General features: G+C 51.9%; 1 protein-coding gene across 1 annotated transcript; it reads right to left on the bottom strand.

Annotated features, from left to right (window-relative positions):
• Positions 1 to 12,915: 12,915 nt before the first annotated feature.
• Positions 12,916 to 16,215, bottom strand: ALYREF (Aly/REF export factor). Its single transcript, XM_073885999.1, has 5 exons — positions 15,929 to 16,215; positions 14,280 to 14,427; positions 13,606 to 13,669; positions 13,337 to 13,511; positions 12,916 to 13,243 (listed from the first exon to the last, which is right to left on the bottom strand). The coding sequence occupies exons 2-5, from the start codon at positions 14,308 to 14,310 to the stop codon at positions 13,229 to 13,231; spliced, it is 285 nt and encodes a 94-aa protein (XP_073742100.1). The 5' UTR covers positions 14,311 to 14,427; positions 15,929 to 16,215; the 3' UTR covers positions 12,916 to 13,228.
• Positions 16,216 to 16,312: the final 97 nt, after the last annotated feature.

The raw sequence follows: 16,312 nt of genomic DNA, 5'->3' as shown, positions 1-16,312 counted from the left end.
GAACCGAATGCAAAATAGGAACCTGGCTATCCCTTTGGGAGGTTTTTTGATATTTGAGGAATACTGCGGATTTTGGGTAACTCAGCCGTCGCGCCGTCCGCTTGCTGTGCGGCCCGGCCCCGTGTGTTGCTCGTGAGGCTTCCTGTCGTAAACCCGGAACCCACAGCCCGCGGTCCTGCGTTGGTGGAGGGAAAGTCGCTTTCACGTAACGCAAGGGCTTTTATTTGTTTACTTATTAAGATTTTATTTATTCGTCCGAGAGCGCACAAGCAGGGGAGCGGGAGAAGCAGACGCCCCGCTGAGCAGGCAGCCGGATGCGGGTTTCCCTCTGGGACCTGGGATCCCGACCTGAGCCGAAGGCAGCCGCTTAGCCATCAGAGCCGCCCAGGCGCCCCCCCCCCCCCCGCTCAAGTGCTTTTAAAAAAAGTAAGACAGAAATCAGTCCTGTCGTAGAAAGTTTCAAACATGGATTTTATTCGGAATCTGTTACTGTGTAAAAACATGCACCCTTCATTTAGCGGCTTAAGACAACAGTTACTCTACAGTTCCTGAGGATCAGGGAGCTGCTTGGCAGGCGGTCCTGGCTCCTGGTCTCCAGAGCGGTCGCCCCTAAGATCTGCTGGAATGCCAAGCTCTTGCAAATGCTGTGAGCAGGAGGCTCAGTTCTTTGTGGGCTGGAGTGATTTAGTGCCCTGGCACCTACAACTCCTGGCCTCTCCAGGGGGCTGCGCACAGCAGGGTAGCCGGCTTCCCCCAGGTGAGGCCTCAGAGGGAGGTGGACAGAGAACAAGAGCCAGGGAAACAGCAAGCACTCAAGACGAAGCCGTGCTGTCTCTAGTAACCTAAATCTCAGAAGCAGGGCCCCTCCTGCACTCTTCTGGCCACACCGACCTGCCCTAGGACGGTGTAGGAGGGGGCCACAGGGATGAATACCAGCAGGCGAGGCGTTGGGCCTGTCTTGGAGGTGGCCCACCACAGCACCAAAGTAGAAAGAACGGTGTCATGAGCCCGTGCACCTGCCGCCTAGCTTCAGCAGTTACCAGCCTGGGACCTGTCTGGTTCCACTGTGCCCTCCCTCCTCCCCATACAGGCAGCCGGTTTGAAGCAAACATCAGAGGGTATTTCCACCGTCACTATTTGAGCGTGTATCTATCTCAAAGGAAGGGGATCCTTTCTGGGGAGAAGCAACAACCACAGTACCATCATCCACTCTGTTCACGCATCCACTGCTGTGTGAGACACCACTCCAGAATGCAGGGGCTTGGAGCAGGGAGTCACAACTCTGCTAGTCTTGGGCTGAGTGTAGCTGCAGTCACATCAGGTCCACACTGGGGCCCCAACCCGAGGCCCTTCCGCACGACTCCTGTGCAATTTTGGCAGCCAGATTCCAAGAGCCCATGTTCTTTTTTTTTTTTTTAAAGATTTTATTTATTTATTTGAGAGAGAATGAGAGATAGCATGAGAGGGAAGAGGGTCAGAGAGAGAAGCAGACTCCCTGCTGAGCAGGGAGCCCGATGTGGGACTCGATCCCAGGACTCCAGGATCATGACCTGAGCCGAAGGCAGTCGCTTAACCAACTGAGCCACCCAGGCGCCCCATGTTCTTTTTTTTTAAAGATTTATTTATTTATTTATTCATGAGAGAGAGAGAGAGAGGCAGAGGGAGAAGCAGGCTCGCAAGGAGCAGGGAGCCCAATGCGGGACTCGATCCGAGGACCCTGGGATCATGACCTGAGCCAAAGGCAGACACTTAACCATCTGAGCCACCCAGGCGCCCAAGAGCCCATGTTCTGAGAGGCCTGTTCACAAGCCTCCATGTGAACCCACGAGGAAGTGCCAGGAGCCAAACTCCTGCAGCTTTTCACTGGTGAAGCCCAGAACTTGAGCCAGCCCAGGTTTAAGGGCAGGGAGTTAGAGTCCACCTCTTTCGAAGGGAAGAAAAGCAAAGAACATGTGGCCCGCACATTCCCCTTCTGTAAACACAATGCCTCCCAGGACCCCCAAAGGTCTCCTTCTGTTTTGGCCTCTGCTCAGGGCGCAGGTGAGAGAGAGGCAGGGGTGTGGCTTTTCTTAGTCTGAAAATTGGGGCTCACAACCCAGAAGCCCTGCCCCACAGCACCAGATAAACCATCCCATCCCCCTGCCTGAACTGCACCGTCTGTGAGGGTGATAGAGAAACGCATTTGCTTCCCACTGGGTTTTGGGTAATTTCTTACGGAGTGGTCAGCATCTGGAATACCAACCAGGAAAAGTCTCAACAGTCCTAAGCATCGTTAGAGATCCAAAGAGTATTTTCCTTGATTGCCTTGTGAAGGTTCTTTCACTTTTTGGTGGAATCGGAATCAAGTTAAACTGCACGCGTTACAGTTAGATGTGTGCCTGTGTCTTAATCCATAGAATCATCCTCTCTGCTCCATGTAGTGTCCTGTTGAAGGGCCCTGGGGTCCTGTAGAGCCCCCCACGGCTGAGACCCTGGGGGCAGCACCCCAGCCCAGCACTGAGCCATTCCTGTCCCCTGTCCTTTCTGTGGGGGTGGAGAGCAGACCTGTGGGAACCAGCCCGTGGGGAATGTGGTGTGGTGCTTCCTTTAGTGTTTGCACCGTCACAAGGGGGCCGTGACACTATTTTGAACTTCTTATCAAATTAGCAAAGAACCTAAGAGAGGTGAGCGTGCGGATAACAGCATGGCCTTACCTGACACGGGGGTGGCTGGTGGGGCTGGGAGCACGCCGTGAACAGACACCTTACAGTGTAACAGTGTTCAGATGGCGTGTCTCAGCAAGGACCCGTTTACAAACGTACCCTGAGGAAATCACCATGGATGGGAGCAGGGGTTTGGTGACAAGGTTTACTGCAGCATTTTTACGGCATCAAACATTTTCCTCAGATGCACCTGAAAAGCGTGCAACAGCCTCGGGACAGACCACCGAGGGGCCCCGTGCTCTCCCATGTCACAGGAATATCTACGAGGTAATTAATAAATGTTAACGCACAGTACTTAAAAAAAACCTGTGAATTAAAACTTTCCACAGGATTCAAATAAAATAGTAAATGACATAGACAAACTAATTTTTTTACAGCTTTATCAAGGTATAATTTACAAAATCCATCCATCCAAAGTTTATAATTCAATTATTTTTTAGTAACTGTGTAGAGTTGTAGAAACATGACTCCAAACTTTTTTGTTGAGCTTTTTGTCCTTGTTGCCTGTTCCCAGCAGCCCCTGTCTCCCAGACCCTGGCAACCGCTGTCCTTTCTGTACCTATAAATGTGGAGTCATACAACCAACAGTCTTAGGCTGTCTTGTGATCCCCCTGGAGTGATGTTGGCCCAGAATGTGTACTTTGTCCTGTTTATTGTATAAGTAATAGCACATTGTCTTTTACTCATTTGCCAATTGATGGACTTTTTGTTTCCTTTTGTCGATTGTGAACATTTGCATTTGTCCTTGTGTGAACGTATGTTCATTTCTCTTGGGTAGATTCCCAAAAGTGGAATTCCCCGTGTTTTCCAAGGTGGAGGTACCATTTTACAATCCTGCTGACGATATAAGAAGTTTCCAGTCAGGCACACCCTTGATGATACTTGGCATTGTCTGTCTTTTTGATTAAAGCCCAGTGTGATGTGGTGTCTCATTGTGGGTTTGACTTGCATTTCCCTGATGAAGAGTCTTCCTTGGAACATCTACTCAAGGCTCTTGTCCAGTATTAAATTGGGTTGTCTTATTCAGGTGTAATAGTATTTATATGTTCTGGATATCTTTTACCAGGTGTATGATTTGGAAATATATATATATATATTTTATAATATCGGTGTTTTTTTTTTTTACATTTTATTTATTTACATGAGAGAAAGAGAGCACAAGAGGGGGGAGCGGGAGAGGGAGAAGCAGACTCCCCGCTGAGCAGGGAGCCCGATGCGGGACTCGATCCCGGGACTCCAGGATCATGACCTGAGCCGAAGGCAGTCGCTTAACGTCTGAGCCACCCAGGCGCCCCGGAAATATATATATATATATATATTTTTTAAGATTTTATTTATTTATTCATGAGAGACAGAGCGGGGGAGAGAGAGAAGCAGAGGGAGAAGCAGGTTCCCAAGGAGCAGGGAGCCCGATGCGGGACTCGATCCCAGGACCCTGGGATCATGACCCGAGCCGAAGGCAGACGCTTAACCATCTGAGCCACCCAGGCGCCCTATATATTTTTTTAAGATTTTATTTTTACGTCATCTCTACACCCAACATGGGGCTTGAACTCACAACCCTGAGATCAAGAGTCACATGCTCCACCTACTGAGCCAGCCAGGCAGCCCTGATTTGAAATATTTTCTATGGCTTGACTTTCATTTTCTTTTCTTTCTTTTTTTTTTTTTTTAAAGATTTTATTTATTTATTTATTTGAGAGAAAGAATGAGAGAGAGAGAGAGAGCACATGAGAGGGGGGAGGGTCAGAGGGAGAAGCAGACTCCCCGCCGAGCAGGGAGCCCGATGCGGTACTCGATCCCGGGACTCCAGGATCATGACCCGAGCCGAAGGCAGTCGCTTAACCAACTGAGCCACCCAGGCGCCCTTCTTTTCTTTCTTTTTTAATTCTATTAATTACTTATTTGAGCGAGAGAGAGAGACCACAAGTGGGGCGGGGTGGGAGGGGTAGAGGGAGAGGGAGAAGCAGGCCTCCCGCGGAGCAGGGAGCCCGATGCGGGGCTCGATCCCAGGACCCCGGGATCATGACCTGAGCCGAAGGCAGACGCTTCACCGACTGAGCCACCCAGGCGCCCCTTGACTTTCATTTTCTTTCTTTTTTTTTTTAAGTACTATATCTTAATTTATTTTTAATTTTTTTTTAAGATTTTGTTTATTTATTTGACAGAGAGACACAGCGAGAGAGGGAACACAAGCAGGGGGAGTGTGAGAGGGAGAAAGCTTCCCGTGGAGCAGGAGCCTGATACGGGGCTCGATCCCAGGACCCCGGGATCATGACCTGAGCCAAAGGCAGACATTTAATGACTGAGCCACCCAGGTGCCCCAAAGATTTTAGTTTTAAATAATCTCTGTACCCAACATGGGGCTCAAACTCATAACCCTGAGATCAAGAGTCACACACTCCACTGACTGAGCCAGCCAGGCACCCCAAAAAGGGCATATTTTCTTGTTTCTTTTGTGAACTGCCTATTCATGTTTGGTCTTAAATTTTTGGAATTTTTTGATTTATATAAGTTTTTAGAAGCCCTCCCTGCCCTAAGTTTTTAATTTTTTTGAGCTTCTGCTTTTTTCCATTTCACCTGCAAAAATAGGGATTCTTATTTTCAATATAACAATACCATTAACATACCTACCAAAGTTAACAATGCTTTCTTAGTATTATCAAATACTAAGTGTTCAATTTTTCCGTCTCAGAACTCTTGTTCAAGGGACGCCTGGGTGGCTCAGGTTGGATCTGCCTGATCAGACCCTCCAGGGGTGGTGTGGTGTGTTCCTCTACCATTTTGCTGGGTGAGCCCCAGGTCAGCTTTCAGAGGGCTGTCGGCTTCCCACCTCTTCACCTCGGGGTACACTCTGCTCGTCCCACCTGGAGTGAGGTGTAGCCGGCTCTGGGACCTCAGGCTGGCCCCCCTGTCATCAATTGCCACATCGACCTTTCATCCAATGGCTTCAGCAGCCTCTAAAGATTGTTCTCAACAAGTATTGTTTTATTAGGCATCATAAAATGGTGATTTTCTAATACTTCTGCATTTCTTAGCTGGAATTCTTTTTAAAAAAACCTGGACTCCCCGGCTATGTTATCCCTTCAAAATACAATTTGTATAGAAAAAGAGATTGATTTTTTTCTGTTTATCTGCCAATTTTTAGAATAAATTAGAGCCCAAGTAACCTCCAATGATGAAAATTAGATTTTTTTTTTCTTAAGTATCAAGGGGCACCTGGTTAAGTATCCAACTCTTGACTTGGGCTCAGGTCATGATCTCAGGGTCCTGGGATCAAGCCCCATGTTGGGATCCCTGCTCACCGAGGAGTCTGCTTCTGCCTCTCCCCCAGCTTGGGCTTGCTCTCTCTCTCTAAAATAAATAAATAAATCTTTTTTTTTTTTTTTAAAAAGGTATCATTATAATCACCTGGATGTGTATATATTTGACAGGGCCAATAACAAAAGGAAATGTTAAAGTCTATAAAATCATTAATGGTAACTCGAATGACTTGTGATGGATTTGTACACTAAAAATCCCGGCATGCTCCCGTTAATTAATTAGCATGCTAACACATTTTATAATTTACTTTTACAACTTGCATAGATTACATAAAAATTGGCTCTGGCCTAGCTTAGGCTAAATGATCACAGACAAATTGATATATTTTAAATTAATGAGCTTATTTCCTGGTACTCTGATGGTTTTATTTTTGCATTAAAATCTTTAACTACATATTATTTATTGCTGTTTTCCTCCAATGGTGGGTTGATCCCAGAGTGAGTCATTGATAGTAACAGCCAATTAGTGTAAGTCAGATAAACATTTATGAACATTACACAACCATGTAGATCTGGGTTTATTTTTATTTTTATTTTTTTTAAAGATTTTATTTATTTATTTGACCAAGAGAGATACAGCGAGAGAGGGAACACAAGCAGGAGGAGTGGGAGAGGGAGAAGCAGGCTTCCCACCGAGCAGGGAGCCCGATGTGGGGCTCGATCCCAGGACCCCAGGATCATGACCTGAGCCGAAGGCAGCCACTTAACGACTGAGCCACCCAGGCGCCCCTACACAACCATGTATAATTCTGCAACAACTAATATATTTAAGTTACGCCCCCCCAAAAAATCCCCCAGGATATGTGGGTAAGCCACAGTGGAATACAAAGTGTAACCAATGAACCTAACTATAGTACAAATTACACCTAAGGGGCAGAGAAGAAAAGAACTCACCAAACAGCTTTGGAAAACAGTACTTTTTTACTAGATACTCCATAGCTCAACACAAAAGTAACAGAACTCAATACCTTGCGTATCCTGGTTAGTGATCGTGTCTCGCAGGGTTCTCGGTTAGCAGTTCTGAAACTAAATTAGGTAAACACTCATTTTTTTTTAAAGATTTTTATTTATTCATTTGAGACAGAGATAGAGAGAGAGCACAAGCCGGGGGAGCAGCAGAGGGAGAGGGGGGAGCAGGCTCCCTGCGGAGCAGGGAGCCCCATGCGGGACTTCATCCCAGGACCCTGGGATCATGACCTGAGCCGAAGGCAGACGCTTAACGACTGAGCCACCCAGGCGCCCCCACAGTAGGTTCCTGATGGCTGAAGCTAAAACAGTCTGAGCAACAAAGTAACAGCTCCCAGGTTATGACTCATAGAATCAAATAAATATCCTTGAGTCTATGCTGATATAAATAACCAAATAAGTGGTTAGAAATGGTCTTGCTTAGGAAAGAATTCCAATTAAAGTTGAAGGGGGCGCCTGGGTGGCTGAGTCAGTGAAGCATCTGCCTTCAGCTCAGGTCATGATCTCAGGTCCTGGGATCGAGCCCCGCGTCGGGCTCCCTGCTCCGCGGGAAGCCTGCTTCTCCCTCTGCCACTCCCCCTGCTCGTGTGTGTGTGTGTGTGTGTGTGTGTGTGTGTGTGCGCGCGCGCGCTCTCTCTCAAATGAATAAAATCTTTTAGAAAAAAAGTTGAAGGAATGAGGGGAATGTAAAGACACCATGAGACAGTATGGTGACAATGTTTGCCCAACAGGATGCTAAGAATACTGGGCAGAACTTGGAGAAACAGGTATTCACTTAATCTCACACTGTCTCCCTCAAGATAATTGTGGATCACCAAGTGGAGAGCAGTCACTCTGTAGTAGAGACCCAGGGCAGCTCCTACCTGGACCAGTGAGCAAGACCACCTCACCGATAACTAGACAGACCGCCATCCCGGACCCCATAGGATGTGCTGGGAACAGCCCATCTGTGGTATTCTTAACAGGAATGCATAACCCTGGTCTATTCATAAAAAAGCGAGACAATCCCTGATGGAGTCAAACTTCAAAAGTGTCACAAAAGAGAAGGCAAGGCTGAAGACAACCACAGACGCCTTGAGGTCAGCGGACAGGGCACTCCTTTCCCTGTGGACAGGAAAAGCATGTAGGACACAGGCCAACTGGCTAAACTGAAGCAGATCTGCAGTTCAGATAATGGCATTGTGTCACAGTGTCTGATTATGTGAAAGAATATCCTTGTGGTTTTTGTTTTGTTTTTTAAGAGAGGGCGTGGGAGAAGGGCAGAGGGAGAGAGAATCTCAAGCTGACTCCGTGCTGAGCGCAGAGCCCGACATGGGGCTCGATCTCATGACCCTGAGATCACAGCCTGAGCTGAAACCAAGCGTCAGATGCTTCACTGATGGAGCCACACAGGGCCCCCAAGAACATCCTTGTTTTTATTTTTTAATTAATTATTTTGGGTAAAGCGATAGAAGTTTATTAAGTGAAGATACAGAAGAAGCTCTCAAGAGTGAGAGGGGTCCCAACAGGGTTGCCCTATTTTTTATTTTCTGAATATCCTTGTTTTTAAGGAAATAGACACAGAAGGATTTGGGGTAAAGTGGCCTCATGCTGCACTCACTCTCCCATCAGTTCAGATTAAAAAAGTGGAAAATGCCAGCATTTGGGGAATCTGGGTGAGAAGCCCGCGGGAACTCCCCATACTATTCTCACTTCTTTCCTATAAATCCGAATATCAACACTACAAAGTAACACCTAAGGACATTAACAGTTGAACAGAGAAATAGGCTGACATTACTAGAAATGATAAGGCTAAGACCGAACAGAAATTGGTAGCTATATCAACTTCAGGAATAGCTTAACATGTCTGAGACTATTTCTGTAAAATCTACATAACACGAGGCACTGCCAAGAGATGTGCTTCGTCACATCCAACAAAACCAACCTTTAGTGACTCTGTCGAGCGTGGTGCACGCTGCTAACAGGACACTCAGCTCCACTCCGGCCTCCAGTGCTCCCAGGTGGAGTCCAGGGAGGCGCATCTTATCCGTGATCACGATTATTCAATCCAGATTTTATTTTTTAAAGGGTAAGAATAATAAAGAAAAGAAAGTGCAAGCAAAACCACGGGGAGATCCCTCTTCGCACCTGACGTTTGGCTAAGATAAGGCAGACAGGGCGAGCTGGGAACCCCGCGCCTGGCCGGCGGGCAAGCGTGTGCCGGAGCAGCCCTCCGACCCAGCAACTCCTGTCCTAGAGACACGTGTTCACGGAAGACCCAGCACCCCCCCCACCCCCGGTGGCAACAGCCCAAAGGCAGGTCCACCGCACAGTGCGGGTAACAAAGCCGTCCATTGTCACGGAGGGTCAGGCAAGAAAAACACTTAAGTGTCGATCCGTGCTAGCAAACGGGTCAACTTTGAAAACGTGACGCCAAGTGAGAGGAGCCTGACACAGAAGGTTACGTGTGGTACGATTCCGTTTACATGCCACCTCTCAGATCGGCAAATCCGCAGACAGAAAACAGGCTCGTGCACGCCAGGGACTGGGGGAGGAGTAGGGGGTCACTGCTAGTGGGTTTCTTTTTGGGGTGATGAAAATATTCTGGAATTTGAATGTGGTGCTGGATTATGAGCCTGTGAATACCATAAAGTCACTGTAAAATTAAAATTCTACCTTCCAAATGGGGAAACTTTATGGTATGTCAATTATGTCTCACTAAAGCTGTCCTTTAAAAAAAAGCCCTGTAGGGGCATCTGGTTGGCTCAGTGTAGAGCATGTGACTCTCGATCCCAGGGTTGCAAGTTTGAGCCCCACGTTGGGAGTCGAGGTGACAAAAAAATAATAAAAATAAATAAGTAAAACAGAGCGCCTACAGTAACAAGGTCTGGAGAGCACTGGGGAGTCAGTTCTGTTGGTGCCATCACCCTCTGTGTTGATGGAATGTTATTTTTTTAAGCGTATCTTTTTTCTTTTTAAGATTTTATTTTATTTGAGAGAGAGAGCGAGCGCGCACACAAGAAGGGGGAGGGGCAGAAGGAGAAGCAGACTCTCCTGCTGAGCAGGGAGCCCCACGCAGGGCTCGATCCCAGGACCCTGGGGTCACGAGCTGAGCAAAAGGCAGATAGATGCCCAACCGACTGAGCCACCCAGGTGTCCCTATTTTTTAAGTGACTCTATCCCTAACGTGGGGCTCAAATCCATGACCCCAAGATCAAGAGTCACACACTCCGCCGATGGACCTGGCCAGGCACCCCTGACATCCTGTATTCCCCTCCCTGCCGCCAGTCTGGCCCCCGTCAGAGCGGACATCTGTGAGGGCAGGGACTTCTGTTTCCAGCACAAGGGGATGGCGCCTGGCACGTGGCAGGCACGCATGTATTTGCTGGATGAGTGAACAACTTTTTTTCTTTAAACTCCAAAAATAGGAAGACCCCTTCACGATGAACGAGATGTGCGCGGAAGGCCCGGCGGTGCGGGAGGCACGGACCTTCGACGGCTAGTAGCTGTGGGGACAAAAGAGACGCTCTGAGACTATGTTCCCACACTTCCTGGACCGTATCACAATTTCTCACTTTCGTCTCCCGTTAGATGCTCAGCTCCCTGAAGGCAAGACCCCAACCGTGCTCATTCCGGGGGCGTTCACAGACACACAGTAGATTAGGGGGCCCCGAGGGCGTCGGACGAGGGCAACCACGGCTCATTGAATCCAGCGCCCTGGCTCCGCTGTCTCCTACAGTCCTCAAGTGGAGAGGCCTGCTGCTTCTCATTCCAGATTGCTCCGTGACCACATGCATCTTTGCTCAACTAAGGAACAGCCAAGAATGTGCTCAGCAGCTGACTGGCCCCTCTCCTCACGAGCCATCTGATGACAAGTCAGGCCCAGGGGCTCCCATTGCTGCAGGCATCCTGCCGCTCCTCCCCGGGGCTGGCTTCCCGCTCATCACGTGAAGAGGAACTCGGACAGGCCAAGTGGATCACGTACCCACTCCTGGACCCACCACTGAGCTTCCACGCGGACCGCCGGCCAGGAAGAGGGCCGGACAGCGTCCCAAGTCCAGGCTAAGGAGGCAGCCCAGTCCACCGGGGTGGCTGTGAGGGGCGCTGGACAATTGCAGTTCAGCCTCTGAGCAGAGAATGCGCAGGAGAAAAACATGTAAAACCACCAAATATTATCTCATCTTTCCCTCATTTAACTGCTACTTTGGGGGGCGAAGAGTGCTGACCTTTGCAGGGACACCTGACACTGTCCTTTTGGTGGCCAGATGCCCAGTTTGCCTTGGATCACGGATGCCGTCTCTGCATACACAACAGCCCCCCTTCTCCCTCTCAGGAGCATCCCAGCATAGACAGAGTTATAGGGTCCTCCAACTCCTGAAATAAAATGAGGTTTCCCGTTTCACAAATAAGGAGTTAAAAGTTCAAGGCGATCGAGGCCGCTCCCGGCTCCTAACGAGGCTGCGTGGCATCCGGCTCCATCCACCCCCCTTGGACTCAAGAAGTCACAAGGTCATTTCCCCCCCGTCCGTGGTCTCCCCAGCTCCTGTGATGTCACCCCCTCCAGTTTCTCCTGTCACCTCCAAACCTCCCTGGGCCACACCACCTGCCGCTGCTTTGTTAGTGTCCACGTGTCCAGCTGCTAAACTGACGACGTCCGGCGCCAAGCACTCACGGGACACCTATCCGCGTCTGGGGTCTCTGCCTGCCTCCTAGATCCCACACTGGGCGTCGCCACTTCCTCTGCTTTCCTCTTGGGCCTTTCTCCCCACGCCTGGCACCCTCAGCCATGGCTCTAGCGCCTCTGAGCCACCACCCCAGCCCCCCCCATTCCAGTGGCTATCAGTCTGAGTGCCTGTGGCCTCTGGCCTGGGCCCACTGTCCCCCTCCAGCAGGTGTTCTCTTCAGGCAGCCCCCCACCCAGTGCGTGGCTGCTCAGCAAGACACCACCTCCCAGGGACACCGCCCCACTGTGCCCGGATCATCTGACCTCAAGCCCGTCCCTCCCTTGCAGCCACAGCAGCCAAGGCCGGGCACATGCCGATCCCTTTCCGTGACACTGGGCTCCTCCAGGGCTGAGCCAGATCATGCCAGTCACCTTTCCATCCAGTGCCTAGTGTGAAGCAGGCCGTTCAAGCGACAGCCACTGGCTCCGCAGCAACAGTGGAGGACTGGCAGTTAAAGTCACCGCCATCAATGCGGAAGTCGCCCTGGGAGCAGCCTGAGCTGCAGGGCACGTCCCCGCCGTCCTGCCATGAAGCTCTGTGCTCCACAGCCCACCGGCCTTCCCAGATCTCTCTGCTCCACAGCCACCACCACCTTCCACCCACTGCTGCACCCTACACTGTGCCTGTGGGCCGCAGATCTGGGGCCCCTAGGTCTCGCTGGCTTTTAGGCACAACTGGCACCACCTCCAGAGCGGGGACGGAAACCCTGAGGACTTCAGTGGGGTCTTCCTGCCCGTCCTCCCACGGGGATCTCAGCTTCTTCTGAGCAGCACGGCAGGGCAAGTGACCATGGGACATCTCTGGCCTGCTCTCTTCGGTCCCAGAGGGAGTCCAGATGGGGCAGCTGTCTACCAGCCCCTCCAGGTCTGTGCGCGTCACTCGACTCTGCCACAGCTCCCCCTAGCATTTCATCGGACACAAATAAGGGCACACTTGCTGGCTTGCTCCTGCTTTGATGTGAAAGAGAGAAACAGGAGAGGGTTATGTTGCAAAGTCAGGGCTGCTGATCCCTGTTTCTGAGAAGCACAGCACCAGGAGGAGAGGGACAGCCCAACCTGGCCATCTGAAATCTGGCAACAACATGGGGTGCCACAACCCACCTCTCACTCCGCACACTGCAGGTAATGGGGGAGGGAAGGGTGGAGCAGAGACGGGCAGGACTGTTCCCCATGCTCCCGTCAGGCCCAAGCGAGGACTGTGGCAGGGCACAAGTCACATGGCTCCAGTTCCACACACGTCTCTGTTTTATTATGGCAAAGGTGAAAACACCACCTTCCCCACAACAGCAACCGGTAACATTTATCCCAAAAATAACTCGGTACAAAACAGGGCTGCTTCAGAATTTAAAAAAAAAAAAAAAAAAAAAAAAGAAAAAAAAAAAAAAAACCTTTACATGAGTTTTTAAATCCTATTTTAAAACACAAAAGAAACAAATCCATCATTGGCTGCACAGCCCCAGTCCACGGGCCCCTCCCACCAGGGAGCACGGAGGAGACATCTGGGTCCTGCTCCACTCGAGGGTCTGCTGCTCTCCTTAACTGGTGTCCATCTGAAACGCACATGAGAACCGCCCACTCAAGAGGAGGCCCACGCTTCCGGTCGGTCCCCGTCCACCCCCCGGCGCCCCTGGCCCGGGACTTACTCTCGCGTTGTAAGCGTCCAGCTGCGCATCCAACTCCTCTGCAGAAAGCTGCTGCTTTGAACTCCGGCCGGTGCCTCTGCCTCGGCCCCGGCTTCCTCCACGAGTGCCTCTCCGGGTGCCGCCGCCGCCGAAAGCCCCGGAGCCACGGCTTCTAGTCATCCCGCCTCTGTTTACGCTAGCAGGGAAGAGGAAACCCACTCACGTCCTGCGGAAGGGCCTGCAGGACGAGCGCCCCCAGGCCCACGCGGCCCCCCAGCCCCAGAACTCACCTCTGCGTGGGTCTCCGCTGCGTGTCGATCTGTGACGTGACGAGCTGAATGTTCATGGGGCGGCCTGCGGCAGAGAACACAAGAGGCGCCCCAGTTAGAGGGCTCTGAGACGCACCGAGGGGGGTGCCACACCCCGGTCTCCATGCAAGCACCGGAAAGGGGCTCTGTGTGTCTCCAAGGCTCCCAACAAGGGGAGCGGCCGAGCGATACCGGTGGGAGAACGAGGTGCTGCCAGTGACAACCCCACCGGAAACCTCCTCGCTCCTTCTCGGTCCGGACTAGGCGGGTGTCTGGCCAGGTGTCCGGGGCGCTCGTGGGTGGAAAGGTGTGGGTGGCCTGACGGAAGAAGAACCGGTACCTTTGTCTTTACGACTACAGCCCCGCACTCAGAGGTGTACTATGGCGGTTCTGAGAAGGCTTCACAGAAGTGAGTCTTCCGGAAGGAGCTGAAGGAGGGGAGGGATGTAGCTTGCTGGATGGGGGTTCACAAGAGGTTGGTCCAGATGTGTGGGGCAGCATGAGAGGTGGCAGAATGGAAGAGAGAGACAAAGGGGCGAATGCAAAGTGTCCTCAGCCACAGGATAAGCCATACTCCTGCACGGATGGCTGCCAGCCCCAGAATCCACAAACGAGACGCAGCCCCGCCATCATCCTGGGTCCAACCTCAGACGCACCATCCAGGGGGACGCCGTTGTACTGTTTCATAGCTTTCAGGGCGTCTGCCTTCCGTTCAAAGTGCACGTCAGCTGTTCCTAAACTGCGCCCGGAGCGGTCGTAATGCACAGCCGCCTTCTTCAGAGTCCCGAATTCAGCGAAGAGCTCCTGGAGGCCGGAAAGAGCAGCTGTTGGTGAAGGGGCTTCCCTTCTGGTGGCCCAGGGCAGTTCCCTGGCAGTGTGAGCTGCTCTGGGGTCATTTCCCTGGGAGGCAGACACGTACGGGGACAGGGCAGTGGTAGTGGAAACCAGGGGAAGGGAGGGGCAGATGGGACAGCAACTTCCTGGAGCAGCTGGGCCCGAGGGCTCCTGCCAGCGCGGGGGGCCTTACATCTGCCCCAGGACGCAGGCAAAGGGCCACAGCGCCCCCCAGTGAAGGGAGCGAGAGCGAGTCGCTATCTTCTCCAACAGCGGAAAACTGACCACACACCCAAGGACTGTACCAAGAAACAGCGAAGGCCAAGACTGCAGAGCAAGGGATGCTATCCGACACGTGGACCAGCTCCCAGGGCCCGGCGGTTCAGGAGCCCTGACCCAGCCCCTCCCCCAGGGCAGGTTCTGGCTCACCTTTCCCTCTCCTCCTACTCAAGCCTGCCGCAAAGGCTGAAGTCAAGCGCTGCCATGGAAACCGCCCTGACCTCAGGCAGGCTGGGAGTTGGAGAGGGAACCCGGGGTGTGGGGCTACTCCGGCCGCAGGCACACAGCGGGAAGAGGAGTTCACCAAAAGCGGTTTCCAGTGGATGCCAGAAACCACCTTAAAAAAAGTGTTGAGACACCGTGAGTGCTCACCGGCCTTGCTCTGCCCTCCCACGGTAGTCAAACAAATAGCTGGGCTCTGGGAAATTGAACCAGGAAGGCCCAGCACCCTGACCCAGCCATCTCTGGGACTGATCCCCAAAACGTCTTTACTTAATCAGAAAACAAGTTTATATGTCTTTGGAATTCAAACAAAAGAACTACAAAAACAAAAACAAAAACACCCCAAAAAACAGAAACACCCCCCCCAAAAAACAGAAAACAAAAAAACCCCAAACAAAACAACAAAAAAAGAAGCTTCAACCAAAGTTGGGTTTGCGAATCGTGCCACTAAAAAGACCACGGGAAAAACAAGGCACACGTTCCGTAAGACACGGAGCTTGGGGCTCAAGGCAAATGGAGCAGGAAAGATGCCCAGCACCGTCCTGCTTCTGTGCTTTGCTTATAAATTTCCACAGAAAAAGATCTTTCTCCTCCCAACAAATCATTAAAGCAAGTGCAAAACAAACAAAAGCCGAACATCCCGGGTGAGTCAGTAACACAGGGAACGCTCACAGTAGGCCCATCTTCCGCGCTAGGAACGGAAAGCTCCGGCAGAACGCGTCTTGGAAGAGCAGCAGCTCCTCACGCTAAGCTGGGCTCCCGTCTTCCAACACACTGACCTACTTGTCGGACTTTCAACTACAGTACGACCTCTGCTTGCGCTCCTGCGCCCCTGAGAGGGGCCAGGGGCTGGCCCTGGGGCGCCCGGGAGGGCTCACCGTCCTAAGGCGGGAGGGGATTCAAGACCACATCCCGGACAGGACCAACTCGGCGAGGGTCAAGTGCTCACCGGGAAGCTCCCGCGCCTTACCTGAATATCGGCGTCGGACACTCCAAAATCCAGATTTGACACCAGCAGTTTCCCACCAGTCTCCACGCCTGCGCCACCCCCAAAGCCGCTGTCGAAAAGGTCATGCTGCCACTTGTCAGGAAGTTGCTTCGGCTGCAGAAGGAGGAGCACACGAGAGCAGACCCAGGCCCGTGAGGGTCTCTTCGGGACTCCCCCTCGCCCTCACAGCCAACGCCCTCCCCGCCGGGCCGGGAGGGGAACGCAGAGCCGGGTAGCGCGCCCCTTCCCGCCCACGCCGCGACAGGCCGCCGCCGACCCAGCGGGACCCCACGGTCCCGCAGCTGCTCCGTTGCCTCCAACCAACTTCCCGCCGCCCGCGCGGCCGCGCCCAACGTGCCCCCGGCC

The sequence above is a fragment of the Callorhinus ursinus genome, unplaced genomic scaffold (genome assembly GCF_003265705.2).
Source record: "Callorhinus ursinus isolate GAN/ISIS: 27379988/994484 unplaced genomic scaffold, GSC_fseal_2.0 scaffold68, whole genome shotgun sequence".
In the NCBI taxonomy this organism is placed as follows: domain Eukaryota; kingdom Metazoa; phylum Chordata; class Mammalia; order Carnivora; family Otariidae; genus Callorhinus; species Callorhinus ursinus.
Note: the sequence above shows the minus strand (reverse complement) of the source record. Positions and strands in the feature narration are given on the sequence as shown.

Coding starts and splice junctions, on each gene's coding strand:
- ALYREF (XM_073885999.1), bottom strand. CDS start 14,310: ATGAAACAGTACAACGGCGTCCCCCTGGATG. Junction 13,670..14,279: donor CAACGGCGTCCCCCTGGATG/GTGCGTCTGAGG, acceptor TCTCTGCCGCAG/GCCGCCCCATGAACATTCAG. Junction 13,512..13,605: donor CAGCGGAGACCCACGCAGAG/GTGAGTTCTGGG, acceptor CTTCCCTGCTAG/CGTAAACAGAGGCGGGATGA.